The sequence below is a fragment of the Neophocaena asiaeorientalis genome, unplaced genomic scaffold (genome assembly GCF_003031525.2).
Source record: "Neophocaena asiaeorientalis asiaeorientalis breed wild unplaced genomic scaffold, Neophocaena_asiaeorientalis_V1.1 scaffold291, whole genome shotgun sequence".
NCBI lineage: Eukaryota > Metazoa > Chordata > Mammalia > Artiodactyla > Phocoenidae > Neophocaena > Neophocaena asiaeorientalis.
This window is the reverse complement of record NW_020172735.1, coordinates 1,589,554-1,607,774: the sequence shown is the minus strand read 5'-3', so window position 1 is coordinate 1,607,774 and position 18,221 is coordinate 1,589,554. Positions and strand designations below refer to the sequence as shown.

The 18,221-nt window shown below is 35.7% G+C and overlaps 1 protein-coding gene and 1 pseudogene across 1 annotated transcript in view; one reads left to right on the top strand and one right to left on the bottom strand.

Annotated features, from left to right (window-relative positions):
• Positions 1 to 18,221, top strand: part of WDR64 (WD repeat domain 64) — a 148,152-nt gene that overhangs the window by 115,335 nt on the left and 14,596 nt on the right. The window contains exons 21-22 of the mRNA XM_024740483.1: positions 4,784 to 4,842; positions 7,847 to 7,956. Coding sequence (XP_024596251.1) covers positions 4,784 to 4,842; positions 7,847 to 7,956 — 169 coding nt within the window. The remainder of the gene's footprint in view (positions 1 to 4,783; positions 4,843 to 7,846; positions 7,957 to 18,221) is intronic.
• On the bottom strand, positions 3,899 to 4,635 carry LOC112396686 (protein-L-isoaspartate(D-aspartate) O-methyltransferase pseudogene; annotated as a pseudogene).

Sequence of the window (18,221 nt, the reverse complement as noted above, 5' to 3'; positions counted from 1 at the left end):
GGAAGCAGGGGGTAAGATAGGAGTAGGGGATTAAGAAGTACAAACTATTATGTATAAAATAAATAAGTTACAAGAATATATTTTACAATATAGGGAATATAGCCAATATTTTATAATAACTTTAAATGGAGTATAACCTTTAAAAATTGTGGATTATGTTGTACACCTGTGACATATAATATTATACATCAATTATATCTCACTTTTTAAAAGTTTTAAAAATGTAGGCCTGTACAGATTGTCTAGCTTCTTGTGTGAGTTTTGGCAGATTGTGCTCTCATGGAATTGGTCCATTTAATCTGGGTTATTAAATTTGTGGGCATAGAGTTCATACTATTCCATTATTATCCTTTTAGTGCCCATGAGTCCTGTAGTGATCTCCCCTCTTAATTAATGATATTAGTAATTTATGTTTTCTCTCTTTCTTCTTAGTTAGCAGTGCTTTATCATTTTATTGATCTTTTCAAACAAGCAACTTTTGGTTTTGTTGATTTTTTCTCTTGATTTTCTACTTTTAGTTTAATAGATTTCTGTTCTAATTTTTATCATTTCTCTTCCTCTGCTTACTTTGGATTTAATTTACTCTTCTTTTTCTAGTTTCCTAAGGTGGAAACTTAGATTATTTATTTTAGATATTTCTTCTTTTCTAATATATACATCTAATGCTATAAATTTCTCTTATAAGCACTGCTTTCACTGCTTTCCACAAATTTTGATAAGGTGTATTTTCACTTTCATTTAGTTAAAAATATTTTTAAATTTCTATAAAGATTTCTTTATTGACCTATTATTTAGAAGTGTGTTGTTTAATCTCCAAGTATTTTGAGATTTTCCAGCTTAATTTTTGTTGTTGATTTCTAATTTAATTCCATTGTGCCATTTCTTACATTGAGAGCATACATTTTATGATTTCCATCCTTTTAAATTTGTTAAGGTGTGATTTATGGCTCAGAAAGTGGTCTATATCAGTAAATGTTCCATGAGAGCTTGAGAAATATGTGTATTCTGCTGCTGTTTGATGAAGTACTCTATGGATGTCAATTATATCCATGTTGATTGATGGTGCTGTTTAGTTCAACTATGTCCTTACTGATTTTCTGTCCATTTCTGATAGTTGGGTGTTGAAGTCTCCAACTATAAACATGGATTCATCTATTCCTCCTTGTGATTCTGTATTTTGATGCTCTATTATGCACATACATGTTAAGGATTGTTATGTCTTCTTGAAGTATCAACCCCTTTATCATTATGTAATGCCCCTCTTTGTCCCTGATAATTTTCCTTGCTCTGAAGACTTCCTTTTTGAAAGTAATAATAGGTACTCCTACTTTTTTTATTATTAGTGTTAGCACAATACATCTTTCTCTTTACTTTTTATCTATATGTGTCTTTATATTTAAAGTGAATTTTTTGTGGATAGCATATAGTTGGGTGTTACCTTTTATTCTATTCTGACAAGCTCTGTCTTTTAATTGGTTTATTCAGCTGTTGACCTCTAAAGTGATCACTGATATAGTTGAATTAATATCTACCATATTTCTTACTGTTTTCTCTTTGATGCCCTTGTTTTTGTTCCTTCTTTTGTCTTCTACTATTTTTCTGCCTTTTGTGGTTTTAAGTGAGCATTTTATATGATTCCATTTTCCCTCCATTCTTAGCATATCAAATATACTCCTTTTAAAAATTTTTTTATTTATTTGTTTGTTTTTGAGTGCAGGGCATGAGTCTGTTGCTGCTGCTGGCACTGAGTGATCAGAGCCTCGGCCTGGCCTGCCAACCTGGGCGTCTCTTCCCTGACAAGCACCCTGCACCTCGTTATCAAGTAGCAACCATGGAATATTTTCTTAACTTTTAAAAGTGGTCTCCCCAGAATTTACAATATATATTTACATCAAATCCATGTCCACTTTCAAATAATAACACTATACCACTTCACAGGTAGTGCAAGTACCTTATAAAAGTATTCCTAATTCTTCTATCACTTAACATCCTTGCTGTCTTTCATTTCAAGTATTCATAAGCTATAATCATCAAATACAGTTGCTGTTATTATTTTGAATAAACTGTTATCTATTAGTTTTTATCTTCATTCTTTCTCTTATGCATGTCTTTCTTTATGAAATTTGAGTTTCTGACCTATATCTTTTTCCTTCTCTCTTAAGAACTTTAAAAAACATTTCTTGCAAGGCAGGTTTACTGGCAATAAAAACTCTGTTTTTGTTTGTCTGAGAAAATCTTTATTTCTCCTTCACTTTTAAAGAATAATTTCTCAGGATACAGAATTCTATGTTGGTGGGGTTTTTGCTCAACACTTTAAATATTTCACTCTGTTCTCTTCTTGCTTGTGTAGAGTTTCTGAGAAGTCATATGTAATTCTTATCTTTGCTCCTGTAAGAAAGGTGTTATTTTCCCCCCTCTGGATTCTCCGAAGATTATTTCTTTTCTTTCTTTTTTTTAAAATTAATTAATTTATTTTTGGCTGCGTTGGGTTTTCACTGCTGCACGCAGGCTTTCTCTAGTTGCGGTGAGCGGGGGCTACTCTTCATTGCAGTGCACGGGCTTCTCATTGTGGTGGCTTCTCTTGTTGCGGAGCAGGGGCTCTAGGTACACGGGCTTCAGTAGTTGTGGTTCGTGGGCTCTAGAGCAGAGGCTCAGTAGTTGTGGTGCACGGGCTTAGTTGCTCCACGGCATGTGGGATTTTTCCGGACCAGGGCTCGAACCCATGTCCCCTGCATTGGCAGGCAGATTCTTAACCACTGCGACACTAGGGAAGTCCCTGAAGATTATTTCTTTATATTTGATTTTCTGCAGTTTGAATATGATGCTCAGTGTAGTCATTGTTGCTTTTTTAAATCTAATTTTTGTAGCTATCATTTGGATTGTAGGATTTGTGTGTCCATAACAGCTTGGACTCCATTTGGTAGTGGTGTATTCATTTCTCTTTCATCTACCCTGATGTTTACAACAACTTTGAGTGTATGAGGCAAAACATTATGACTTATTAAGCTAGAAATGAAAAGGAATTTCTCCATGTAAAAATTGACATGAAACTTCGCCTTTCATTTCTGGTTTCTCAGATTCAATTTTTTCTTTTTTTGCCTCTTTCACTTTTGACTTTACTTGGCAAAGCAGCACTGCATAAACTGTTCAGTAACTAGGACGCAGCTTACACCACATGTTAAATCCATATACATTATCAGCAGCAAATTAGAAACAGAGAAAACAATACTGAGCTACAAGTCTCCTATAACTTTTAAAGAAAGACCTATGCCAAGTATGTCCAATCTGAACAGCTGTTTTAAAGGAAATCACCTGCCATCTTCTTAAGTTTTAATATTTATAAATGCTTAGTTTTAAGGTAACAGAGCAGCTGATTGTATCTACAACATGCCATTCTATGACACCACGTCAAAAGCTTTAAAAAGGGAGCTCATCTCTATTTTCTTAGTAGCATTGAACAGATATCCAAAATCCAAGAAACTTAACTTGTGAATGGTGGTGTTATCTGATACACAAAAGCAATCTGATAAATTCACATCAGAACAGAACTAAGTGTCTAAGAAAAGAAAAACCACCCCTCAAAATCAATTCACAAACTAAGTTTTCCACTTTGCAGAACCCCTCCTTTTAATATGTAAAGTAAAATGTGGGCATGTTAAAGTAATAATACACAAATTTATACTTAGCATCCTTCTTCTACCAGTTTGGCTTCTGTGCCTCTTTGAAGGATTAGAAATCCCACAAAACCACACATTTTCATGCTGAAAATAGTGTATGAATGCCCAAAACAAGCTGTGATGCTGTTGATTTTCAAAAAGCTTTAAGGACTGAGGTGAGCAATCCACTGTAATATTATATACAGGTCAAGCTGATGTTGCTAAAAAGCAGCAGTTCGTCCCTAGACCACTGTGAGGGTTTTTGTTTTTGTTTTTTTTAATCTGTTAAAGCCATGTATATCACTGCCATCTTGTAGCTTGTCACACTGTTCCAACATCTGGTTTCCACCTGCAGGACCAACCGGTAATATCAATCTTCCACCAGGCTTTAACTGGTCTATTAGAGCCTGGGGCACAACTGGGGTTGCAGCTCCTACACGAATAACATCATACAGGGTTTCTTCAGCATACTCCATTCTTCCATCTCCCACAACCAGTTGCACTCTCCCTGAAAACAAAAGCATTGGATAATCTACTAGCTCTTTAATGTGATCAATTCCTATGACTTTTCCACTAGATCCAACTTCATGCAAAACATGAAGTAAGACTTCCACTTCCATATTCTACATCAAAAGCTTTAGCTCCTTCATGCAATTAATCAAATAGAAGTACAAGTGCATATGCATACATGTGTGGAGCACTGATTTTTGCTTGGAACCCTATTGATTGTGGAGAATCCATATAAGGGTTTCATCTTGCATAGTGGGAGTGGTCTGTGGCCAGCATTACTTCAAATACTTTGTCTTGATGATTCCATTTTTGCGGAGGTTGTGGATTTGCTCCAAGTGGCTGGCACCACCAGATTTTCAGGCCATCGCTAAGAACACTCAGAGCAGGCACAGGACCATGTTCAGTGCAGCAACGGTGCCCAGCAGCTTCCCAAGAGTGAGAACACTTCCCACATGGTCACTGCCTTGCTCGCGTCCCTGCTGCAGCTGCCGCCACTGCACCTCTCAGATACTATTTTATTTACCATTTTAAATGCCTGATTCAAAACAAGTCTGAATAGTATCTACTTAGACAACAGAATATCTAATTAAAAATTCCAATGTTTAAATTTCACACAGAAGGACACGTTATCCTTTGCAGTATTAGTTCCTTCCTGGATCCACCTCATGATGAAAAGGTAAGAACTTTAGTTTTAGTTTAATTAATGAATCAATTGAGCATTTCTCTGTGCTAGACACCACAAAAGATAGAAATACAAGACACAACTGCCTATTCTCAAGTCATATATACTACTATTGAAACTTAAGCTATATGGCAAATAACAATGGTGTACTGGAGAAAATAGGGGATGAATAAGTGAGGAGCAAACCAGCCACTAGTCACTCTGCATCTGTTTCATGTTTTGACTTATTTGTTAGAGTCTATGTGGAAATCGAGAGCTTAAAAGAATTCATACATCATCTAGTCCTCCAGTCATTGTCTATATCTTATACAACTTCATAGAAGAAAGTTCCATAACCTTTCCTTTCAAGCCCAGCCTAGTTCCCAGACATTATTATTTTTAAGAAACTCTTCTTCCCCTCTAGTCTAAATCATCCTTATAATTAAATATATACTATTTTATTTTTAGTGTTAATGCAGTGTAAATGTCAACATCCTTATTTGTTAACCATTTAAATATGCACTTCTTGTGTGTATGTGGATATGCAAATATACCTACATATATTATAAAAACTAAACACTAATTAAAGAGTACAGCAAAGAAGCACTATTTTATCATAGGCTTATTTCCCTTAAAGTTAATACTTCAAATCCAAAAGCTAAATATTTACTTAAATAATAATGTTTTGGTTTTAGATTATTGCTATTAATACTAACATATGGATACATGGATTAGGATAGGATTCCTGCAGAGTGTTTTAGAATGGTTATTGTTTCAAACATTATTTCATTTGATCTATGGAGTTTTCTTTCTGTTTCCAAGAACCAATTATTATTTTTATAATGTTCAGATATTTAGCTTTAGTATGATTATCTTCAATTTGCAGAGGGGAAATCAGAGTGGCCTGCCTGGGATCACATCACAGTTAATGATGAAGTCAGGGCCAGAACCAGGGTTCTAGTCCTCTAATCTAATGCTCTTTCCATATCTAACACATACAGCTAGCAAATGGAAAACGGTAAGTTTCAACTTACTGTTTCAACTATAAGGCATGCTATGAGCGGAACAAAAACAATCATATGCTTGAACCATCTATGAGTAGAGGGTTATCTAACTGTTTTCTCTTACTCATGATGATTATCAGTATTCTATTAATTTGAGCAGATAAAAAATACAATTCAAAACCTGCATTTTTGCAAATGGACTTCCTACAAACTGGCAATCAAGACCTTTCAAAATTCAGAGAAAATCTTTAAAACAAAGTTATGTATTAATATTGAATTAGAATAATAGTGGAATTGATTTTAAAGCATTTTCACCAATTTAAAAGAGAATCTATTTTAATAATGTGTTTAAATTGTTCCCTATTCAACCTCATTTCAACGTTTTCTTTATTTGGACAATGCGATTTTCCAATTTCTATCTGGCTGCTTATTTTTAAATATATAACAGAATCTGGTCATAAGATGCCTCATTATTACATACACTAATATGTACCATGCATTGAACAAGATTCAGTTATAGATTACAACTATAGTGAAAATGTCAGTCTATAAATCAGAGGTTAATCTGGTTCTCTTGCAACAGTACCGTTTAAAAGATGCTCCATGGAATACCAATAGTCTAAAGATAGGGTAGTCAAAACCTATCCACAGAAAGGGAAGTAATACATGATTATATTCACATGCCTACAGAAAAAAGTCTTAGACCAGTGTTTTTCCAATTACAGGATGTGATCCACTAGGGGGAGTCATCAAATCAATTTAATAAGTGGCAAGCAGCATTTTTATGAAAATAGAAGAGAATGGAGTGGAATGAATACAATAGAATAGAATAGACAATATCAGTATACATAATAAGGTTAAGTATCCTTTGTAAAGGTTACTGAAACTTGTTTCAGATGCATGTGCAGGTATTGCATGTGTTTACTGGGTCATGAAGTAAAATGTATTTCTTACTATAGATGTGGTCCATATTATTGAAATACTTGCCTTAGAGGATCGCATCCCAAGGCAGGGAAAGAACCTTTGGATGACCAAATGTTCTTGAAAAGCTTTAAGAAAATAAGTAGAAGAATGCAGATTTTACCCTGGCTCTCTAGGAACATGGAATTGAATCAGAAGGTCAAGAAATTTAGGAGAAATTTTGCCTAACCTATGTTAAAGTCCAAATGAATTCAGGCCTTATAGAACTCTAAGCTGCCAGAATTCTAGCTCCCACATAGATGAGCAGGAGGAAGTAATATCTTAGTTTGGGTTCATCAGTGATAGAGAGGGAACATATTTTACAGGGATATTACTGCAGAGGAAGCTCCCCAGTTGACAGCTCTAGTTCACACAGTTTAAAATTTTCTTCTAGAGTCCATTTAGAGGCTCTAAAGTTGAGGATAAGTCACATCCTGAAGGAATATACCAATCAAGCCTCAAGATGTCTTTGAGAGAGAATGAGCTGGGCCCATTCCTTTTATTAATTCCTTGTGGTATATAATTATCATATATACCCCACCGTCACCACCAAAACAAAAACAAAACAAAACAAACAAACAAAAACAATTAGCCAGGGATCTTTGGATAAAATTTGGAAATAGGAAAAGTCTTCTTGCCAATCTCACCTTTGGCCTTCCTCTTTAACTCTGCTTTCTCCTGCTCCTTATTATATCTTTCAGTCCCCCCGCCCAACCCCTGCAACACTTCTACTAAGACATTTCTTTCATCTAGTCATCTGTTTATCCTCAACTAAATGAATTGCTAATCCTCAATTAAATGATAAGTTGCTAAAGTTGTAAGATAGTTCCTGTCCCAGGGATATGTATAGATTAACAAATATCTATAAATAGAATTTTTGGTACCTCAACAAGCAAAAGAAGAGATAACTGGGGTGGGCATTTCATTGTCTTGTGCAGATGTCCACACCATTCATTCATTAGCTTAGCTCTTTAATGATTAACGTTTTTTTGCTCAAGATTGAATTTGAATCAGTACATACTTATTACATGAGATATGCTTTATTGTTGCTCTAGAAAGTCAAACAGCTGCTGTCCTGGCGTGCTCATTCTTTAGAAATTACTCAAATAACCTATGTAGAAGACAAACAAGTGGTGCTGACTGCCTCCATCGATGGTTCAGTGAGGTATGGACCTTCATATAGTGAATTCAGGGTGTGAGAGGTAAAGGATTTTAAGCTAAAGTTTGAGTATATACCATAAATGTAATCTTTTGTTTTTTCTGGAGAAAACAAACATTTTATTTTATTTTATTTTTAACAATTTTATTGGAGTATAATTGCTTTACAATGTTATGTTAGTTTCTGGTGTATAACAAAGTGAATCAGCTATACACATACATATATCTCCATATCCCCTCCCTCTTGTGTCTCCCTCCCTCCCGCCCTATTCCACCCCTCTAGGTGGTCACAAAGCACCTAGCTGATCTCCCTGTGCTATGCAGCTGCTTCCCACTAGATATTATACATGTGGTATAGTATGTATATGTCAATGCTACTCTCTCACTTCGTCCCAGCTTACCTTTCCCCCTCCCTGTGTCCTCAAGTCCATTCTCTACATCTGCGTCTTTATTCCTGTCTGCCCTTAGGTTCATTAGAACCACTTTTTTTTCTTAGATCCCATATATATGTGTTAACATACGGTATTTGTTTTTCTCTTTCTGACTTCACTCTGTATGACAGACTCTAGGTCCATCCACCTCATTACAAAAAACTCAATTTCATTTTTTTTATGGCTGAGTAATATTCCATTGTATATATGTGCCACATCTTCTTTATCCATTCATCTGTCAATGGACACTTAGGTTGTTTCCATGTCCTGGCTGTTGTAAATAGTGCTGCAATGGACATTGTGGTACATGGCTCTTTTTGAATTATGGTTTTCTCAGGGTATATGCCCAGTATTGGGATTGCTGTGCCATATGGTAGTTCTATTTTTAGTTCTTTAAGGAACCTCCATACTGCTCTCCATAGTGGCTGTGTCAATTTACATTCCCACAAACAGTGCAAGAGGGTTCCCTTTACTTCACACCCTCTCTAGCATCATAAAAGCAATCTTGATTAAAATAAATAAACAAACAAAACATAACACAAAAGGGCTTTGAGAAGGTAACCACTGATTTGCAATTCTTTTCCACACCCAAGGAAATGAGATGCCATGCTCATCAACATTAAAAGGATAATAGATACTTTCAATACAAGTGTTCTTACAGAATTATCTCAAATCATTAAGCAATATGGGTAGCTAAGAGATAGACCCAAGCCCAGAGAAGACCATAGGATACATAGGATCAGAAGTCATTAAAAAAAATCATAGGAAAGAACAACTAATACTGAGAAAAGTGAAAGTGAGCTAATTGTTTCAATGACAATGTGATTGATATTACAAAGCCTACTTGTTTTTATGGTTCTTTTCTTCCTTGGTTGCTTCACCTGCTTCAGAGGGGTGAGCACAGTGCTGCAATTGGAGCAAACAGAGATGATTTACTAGGACTGTAATCAATTACATCCTCTAGAGAGCTTCCCTTCAGGATCAGCTTTCTTTTTTAAAATTGAGGTATAATTTATATAAAACATTATATTAGTTTCAGGTGTACAACATAATGTTTCAATATATGTATATACTGTGAAATGATTACAATAAGTCTAGTTAATATTTGTCACCATACATAGTTACAAAATTTTTTTTTGCTTCTAATGACTACTTTTAATGTCTACTACCTCAGTATTAATAACTATAATGGCCATGCTCTACAAAGCCTACTTGTTTTTAATTGCCTAGTAATACTAACTATACATACACAAAATGCTAAAAATACATACACATATACATAAAGAAAAAGGAAATTTTATGATCATTATTGAGACAGATTGCTACATATTAAAATGTCTTAAAATCATGATAATGAGGAGGAGGAGACAAGACAGCAGAGAAGAAGGATGTAAGTTCCCTTCTTACAGAAACATCAAAATTACAACTAACTGCTGAACAAACACCAAGAAAAAAAGCTGGAACCTACCAAAAAAGACACCTTACATCCAAAGACAAAAAAAAAGCCACAACAAGATGGTAGGAGGGGTGCAATCATGATAAAATCAATCCCATACACTCCAAGTGGGTGACCCACAAACTGGAAAATAATTATATCACAGAAATTCTCCCACGGAGTGAAAGTTCTGAGCACCATGTCAAGCTCCCCAGCCTGGGTGTCTGGCAATGGAAGGACGAGCCCCCAGAGAATTTGGCTTTGAAGGCTAGTGGGGTTTGATCACAGGAATTTCACAGGATGGTGGAAACAGAAACTCCACTCTTGGAGGGTGCACACAAGGCTTCATGTGTACCAGGACCCAGGGAAAAAGTGGTGAAATCATAAGAGACTGGGCCAGACTTACCTGCTACTATTAGAGGTGGGGGCTGGCTATGGCTCACTGCAGGGACAAGGACACTGATGGCAACAGTTCAGGTGAGTACTCATTGGTGTGAGCCCTCTTGGAGGCTACCATTTTCTCAACAAGACCCGGCCCCACCCAACAGCCTGTGGGCTCCATTGCTGGGATGCTTCAGGCCAAACAACCAACATGATGGGAATACAACCTGAACCATCAGCACACAGGTCACTTAAAGTCTTCCTGATAAAACAGCCACCTGATAAACACACTGCTTGACAAGGCCCTGCCCACCAGAGGGACAAGACCCAGCTCCACCCACTAGTGGGCAGGTCCAAGTCCCTCTCACCAGGAAGCCTGCACAAGCCTCTTAGACAGCCTTATCCACAAGAGGGCAGACAGCAGAAGCAAGAAGAACTACAACACTGCAGCCTGAAGAATGGAAACCACAATCACAGAAAGTTGGACAAAATGAGATGACAGAGGACTCTGTCCCAGAAGAAGGAATAAGATAAAACCCCAGAAGAGCAACTAAGTGAAATGGAGATAGGCAATCTACCTGAAAAAGAATTCAGAGTAATGACAGTAAAGATGATCCAAGATCTCAGAAAAAAGAGTAGAGGCACAGAGACAGAAGATAGAAGAAATGTTTAACAAAGACCTCAAAGAACTTAAGAACAAACAGAGAGGAACAATACAGTAACTGAAATGAAAAATACACTAGAAGGAATCAATAACAGAACAACTGAGGCAGAAGAATGGATAAGTGAGCTGGAAGAGAAAATAGTGGAAATCGTTGTAGAATAGAATATAGAAAAAAGAATGAAAAGACATGAGGACAGTTTAAGAGACCTCTGGGACAACATTAAACTCACCAACATTCACATTATAGGGGTCCCAGAAGAAGAGAGAAAGGGTCTGAAAAATATTTGAAGAGATAGTAGCTGAAAACTTCCCTAACATGAGAAAGAGAAGAGTCACCCAAGTCCAGGAAGTGCAGAGAGTCCCAGGCAGGAAGAACTCAAGGAGGAACATGCTGAGACACATATGAATCAAACTAACAAAAATTAAAAATAAAGAGAAAATATTAAAAGCAACAAGGGAAAAACAACAAATAATGTACAAGGGAACTTCCATAAGGTTATTGGCTGATTTCTCAGCAGAAATTCTGCAGACCAGAAGGGAGTGGCATGATATATTTAAAGTGATGAAAGGGAAGAACCTACAACCAAGAAAACTACCCAGCAAGGCTCTTGTTCAGACATGATGGAGAAATAAAGCTTTACAAAAAGCTAAGAGAATTCAGCATGACCAAACCAGCTTTACAGAAATGCTAAGGGAACTTCTCTAGGCAGAAAAGAAAAGGCCACAACTAGAAACAAGAAAATTATGAATGGAAAGTTCACCAGTAAAGGCAAACATGCAGTAAAGGTAGGAAATCATCCACACACAAATATTGGCTTGGCCAAAAAGTTCGTTCAGTGTTATGAAAACCTGAATGAAATTTTTGGCCTGCCTAACAGTATATCAAAACCAGCAATTGTGATAAGAAGAGAGTACAAATGCAGAATATTGGAAACGTATCTGAAATTTAAGAGACCAATAACTTAAAACTTATTTATATAGAGACTGCTTTATCAAAACCTGATGGTAACTGCAAACAAAATATCTACAATATATACACACACAAAATAGAAAAAGGAATCTAAACATGACAGTAAAGTTAGTTATCAAATCACAAGAGAAGAGACCAAAAGAGGAAGGGAAGAAAAAAGACCTATGAAAGCAAATTCAAAACAATTAACAAAATGGCAATAAGAAATATATTTCAATAATTACCTAGAATGTAAATGGATTAAATGCTCCAACCAAAAGACATAAGTTGGCTGAATGTATACAAAAACAAGACATGCATATATGCTGTCTTCAAGAGACCCATTTCAGATCAAGGACACATACAGACTGAAAATGAGGGATGGAAAAATGTATTCCATGCAAATGGAAATCAAATAAAGTTGGAGTAGTAATACTCATATCAGAAAAAATAGACTTAAAATAAAAACTGTTAAAAGAGACAAAGACAGACACTACATAATGATCAAGAGATCAATCCAAGAAGAAGACATAACAATTGTAAATATATATGCACCCAACATAGGAGCACCTCAATATATAAGGCAAATGCTAATAGCCATAAAAGGAGAAATCAACAGCAACACAATAATACTGGGGAAATTTAACACCCCGCTTTCATCAATGAACAGATCATCCAGACAGAAAATCAATAAGGAACACAGGCCTTAAATGACACATTAGAACAGATGAACTTAACTGATATTTATAGAGCATTCCATCTGAAAGCAGCAGAATACACATTCTTTCCAAGTGCTCATGGAATATTCTCCTGGATAGATCACATGCTGGGCCATAAAGCAAACCTCAAAAAATTTAAGAAAATTGAAATCATATTAAGCATCTTTTCCAATCACAATGCTATGAGATTAAAATCAACTACAAGAAAAAAACTATTAAAAAAAAAGTGGAGCCTAAACAATATGCTTCTAAACAACCAATGGATCACTGAAGAAATCAAAGAGAAAACCAAAATATACCCAGAGACAAATGAAAATGAAAACATGATGATCCAAAACATATGGGATGCAGCAAAAGCAGTTATAAGAGGGAAGTTTATAGCAATAAAATTGTACCTCAGGAAACAAGAAAAATCTTAAACAAACCACCTAACCTTACATGTAAAGCAACTGGAGAAAGAAGAACAAACAAAACCCAAAGTTAGTAAAAGGACAGAAATCATAAAGACCAGAGCAGAAATAAATAAAATAAAGATGAAGAAAAGAATAGAAAAAATCAATGAAACTAAAAGCTGCTTCTTTGAAAAGATAAACAAAATTGATAAAGCTTTAGCCAGACCCATCAAGAAAAAGAGGGAGAGGGCTCAAATCAATAAAATTAGAAATGAAAAAGGAAAAGTTACAACGGACACCACAGAAATCAAAGGATGGTAAGAGACTAGTACCAGCAACTATATGCCAAAAATATGGACAACCTAGAAGAAATGGACAAATTCTTAGAGAGGTACAATCTCCCCAGACTGAATCAGGAAGAAATAGAAAATATGAACAGACCAATCACAAGTACTGAAATTGCAACTGTGATTTTAAAACTTCCAACAAAGTCCAAGAACAGATGGCTTCAGAGATGAATCCTATCAAACATTTAGAGAAGAGTTAACAACTATCCTTCTGAAACTATTCCAAAAAATTTCAGAGGAAGGGACACCCCAAACTCATTCTATGAGTCACCATTACCCTGATACCAAAACCAGACAGTTACCACAAGAAAAGAAAACTACACACCAATAACACTGATGAACATACATGCAAAAATCCTCAACAAAATACTAGCAAACATAATCCAACAATACATAAAAAGGATCATACATCATGATCAAGCTGGATTTATTCCAGAGCTTCAAGGATTTTTCAATAACCGCAAATCAATCAGTGAGATACACCACATCAATGAATTGAAGAATAAAATCCATATGATCATCTCAATAGATGCAGAAAAAGCTTTTGACAAAATTCAACACCCATTTATGATAAAAACTCTCCAGAAAATGGGCATAGAGGGAACCTACCTCAACATAATAAAGGCCATATATGACAAACCTACAGCTAACATCATATTCAATGGTGAAAAGCTGAAAGCCTTTCCTCTAAGATCAGGAATAATACAAGGATGTCCACTCTCTCCATTTTTGTTCAACATAGTTTTGGAGATCCTAGCCATGGCAACCAGAGAAGAAAAAGAAATAAAGAAAATCCAAATTGGAAAAGAAGAAGTAAAACTGTCACTGTTTGCAGATGACATGATACTATACATAGAAAATCCTAAAGAAACTATCAGAAAACTAGTAGAACTCATCAATGAATTCAGTAAAGTTGCAGGACACAAAATAAATACACAGAAATCTGTTTCATTTCTACTAACAACAAAAGATCAGAAAGAGAAATTAAGGAAACAATCCCATCTACCATCGCTTCCAAAAGAATAAAATACCTAAAAATAAAGCTGCAAAAGACCTGTACTCTGAAAACTAAAAGATGCTGATGAAAGAAACTGAAGATGACACAATCAGATGGAAAGATATCCCATGTTCTTGGATTGGAAGAATCAATATTGTCAAAATGACTATACTACCCAAAGCAATCTACAGATTCAGTGCAATACCTGTCAAATCACCAATGGCATTTTTCACAGAACTAGAACAAAAAATCTTATAATTTGTATGGAGACACAAAAGACCCCAAATAGCCAAAGCAATTTTGAGAAAGAAAAATGGAGTTGGAGGAATCAGGCTCCCTGAATTCAGACTATACTACAAAGATACAGTAATCAACACATATGGTACTGGCACAAAAACAGAAATATAGATCAATGTAACAGGATAGAAAGCCCAGAACTAAACCCATCCACCTATGGTCTATTAACCTATGAAAAAGGAGGCAAGAATATACAATGGAGAAAAGACAGTCTCTTCAATACATGGTTCTGGGAAAACTGGACAGCTACATGTGAAAAATTAGAATTTTTTGTATATGGTGTATATACATATACAAAAAATAAACCCCAAATGGATTAAAGAGCTAAATATAAGACTGGATACTATAAAACTCTCAGAGGAAAATATAGGCAGAACACTCTTTGACATAAATCACAGCAATATCTTTTTCAATGTCTCCTGGAGTAATGGAAAAAAACATAAACAAGGGGGACTTAATTAAACTCAAAAGCTTTGAACACCAAAGGAAGACATAAACAAAATGATAAGATGACCCACAGAAGGGGGGGAAATATTTGTAAACAATGTGACCGACAACAGATTAATCTCCAAAATTTGCAAACAGCTCATGTGGCTCAATATCAAAAAAATTAAACCAATCAAAAAATGGGCAGAAGATCTAAAAAGACATTTCTCCACAGAAGACATACAGATGGCCAAGAGGTACATGAAAAGATGCTCAGCATCACTAATTATTAGAGAAACGTAAATCAAAACTGCAATAAGATATTACCTTACACCAGTCAGAATGGCCATCATCAAAAAGTCTACAAATAGCAAATGCTGGAGAGGGGAAAAGGGAACCCTCCTACACTGTTGGTGGGAATGTAAATTGGTACAGCCACTATAGAGAACAGTAAGGAGGTTACTGAAGAAACTAAAAATTGAGCTACCATATGACCCAGCAATCCCACTCCTGGGCATATATCCTGAGAAAAACATGGTCTGAAAGGATACATGCACCACAGTGTTCATTGCAGCACTGTTTACAATAGGCAAGACATGGAAGCAACCTAAATATCCATTGACAGATGAATGGATAGAGAAGATGTGGTACATATATACAATGGAATATTACTCAGCCATTAAAAAGAAAGAAATAATGCCTTTTGCAGCAACATGGATGGACCTGGAGATTATCATACTAACTGAAGTAAGTCAGACAGAGAAAAATATCATATGATATTGCTTACATGCAGAATCTAAAAAAAGAAAATACCAATGAACTTATTTACAAAACAGAAACAGACTCACAGACTTAGAGAATGAACTTCTGGTTACCAGGGAAGAGGGGAGGGAGGAGGGATAGATCAGGAATTTGCGATTGATATGTACACACTGCTATATTCAAAACAGGTAACCAACAAGGACCTAGTTAATAGCACAGGGAGCTCTGCCCAATACTGTGTAAAAACCTAAATGGGAAAATAATTTGAAAAAGAATAGATGCATGTATATGTAAAACGGAATCACTCTATTGTACACCTGAAACCAACACAAAATTGTTAATCAACTATACATCATTATAAAATAATTTTTTTTAATTACATTTAAAAAATCATGATGATGAATTGTTGTTTTAAGGGCATAAAGTTACATAAGACCAAGAGAGATAAAGAGGCTTCAAAGTGTTTTAGAGAGTTTAAGCATAATGAAGATGAAAAGGAAGAAATAATTTATGTTGCATGAATGACTCTGGTCTGAAATTCAAAAGATTTTAGCTAGCTGTATGAGCTTGAGGCTGGTGATTTAGACAGGGACAAGTCCATGTAGCATGTAGCAGACATTGTTCAGGGTTTGGATCTTCACCTTGAAATAAATAGCCACCAAAGGATTTTAAGTGGGTGACTAACATAATTTGAGTTACATTTAAAAAATAAAAATGTGTGGAGAATGGATTTTGGAGCAGCAAAAGTGAGAACAAAGAGACTAGTTAGATGTCTGTGGTGAATATAGTGGCATGAACTAGGGGAGTGGTAACAGTGCTGGGAATAAATATTTTGCATTTGAGAACTATCTAGGAGGTAAAATCCAGAAGATGTAAACTTTAACTGACAGAGAAGGTAAGAGATAGATGTCAAGAATGACTCCTGGCATTATAAAACTAGGTGAATATTGGTGCCATTCATTGAGAGAGGAGACACTAAAATAAAAAAGGAAAATATTTGCAATGTGGAAAGATGAAAAACTTAGAAATGTTGAGTTCAAGGTGAATCTTTGGGGTAAGGTCTTATTTGAGGGCAAACAGAACTGTTTGCTCTGTCAAAGAGGAGATCTGTAGTTTTATTCGTAGAAAAAATGAATTGACATGAAAATTACATGTAATTATTATAGATATTTTTCACAACTCTGTCCCTTGAGTCTCTGCTCCAGCTTATTTTCAGCTACCTGTCATCAGAAGTGTTACTTGGGCACTGTAATGCACAAACACGCACACACACACTCCCCATGTTACATGTGTGCACACTTCTGTTGTTATAAGCATTTCCTGCTCAAACCAGTTATCCTTGGCATGGAGAAATTACTCTTACAATTCCTTCAAGTGAAGTTATCCCTAAATACTCAGTTCAAAAAACCTAGCTCTATTAGTAGCTATCTCAGAATACAGTTCTCTTCATAAATAAGTCCTTCTGCTAATACTTGCTGCCACTTTCTAAAGGAGTAGGCAGTTTTAACACTCTAAATCTTGTTTGTCAAAAAGGTTGATTTTGTAATAGGAAAAAGCATAATAAAAGCTTAGCTCTGGGACAGAGGATAGAAAGGGCTAAGGGTCCATATCTGAGGCTCAGAAATTCAGGCTGAGAGAGAGGATCAGTCACTTGGGAGAGTTTCACATGGAGTAGGAAACACCACAAAACAAGGAGACCAAACGTTACTTCAGTCCTTGCCTCCAGAAGAATGAATTTAGGGTTGCCCTAAAGTTAGTCCCTTACCCCTCTAACTTCTGTGTTGAAAGGGCTAGTCCATTTCACTTCGGTCAAGCCTCTGGAAAGTCCATGAAAACACCTATGTAGCATTGGGGAATTGAAATATGGAAGGAATGGTACATTCTCAGGACACTATCAGGTGTGAGATTTCCTGACTGGATACCTCTGTTTTACCTACTCCTCAGTGCCTACCTCTTTGATCTGGGATACCACTTGTACTTTGTGGAGTCTACTCTTAATTCATTTCGATTATTCTCCTCTTAATCTAATTCATTTAGGTTGTTCATTTAGATTATTATTTTTCTTCTGGGTCATTGAGGCAGGCACATTATTATTGTTTCCATCATATGAAATTTTAAGCTTGAAATCAAGACAGAAACAGAAGATCTGCCAAACAATAATTTATTTGTCTTATTTACGTATTAGCACATACTCCTGCTAATGGCATTCTGTATGACTTTAAATCATGTGGGCTATTTAGAAGGACTTCTTGGAGTGACACAATGCGTATGTATAAAGAACCACTTCTTCTCCCACTTTATTGCAGAACTCAGTTGTAAAAAATAGTATGGTGTTTCCACAATAGTAGGAAATGTAGATGGAGGTTGAGATGATTTTGGTAAGAGTGAAACCATTAGTAGCTATCTCCTCTCATAAGTTCTATTGATGCTGATACAGAAAGTAGACAGCTGAGATATGACCCATTCTACAGC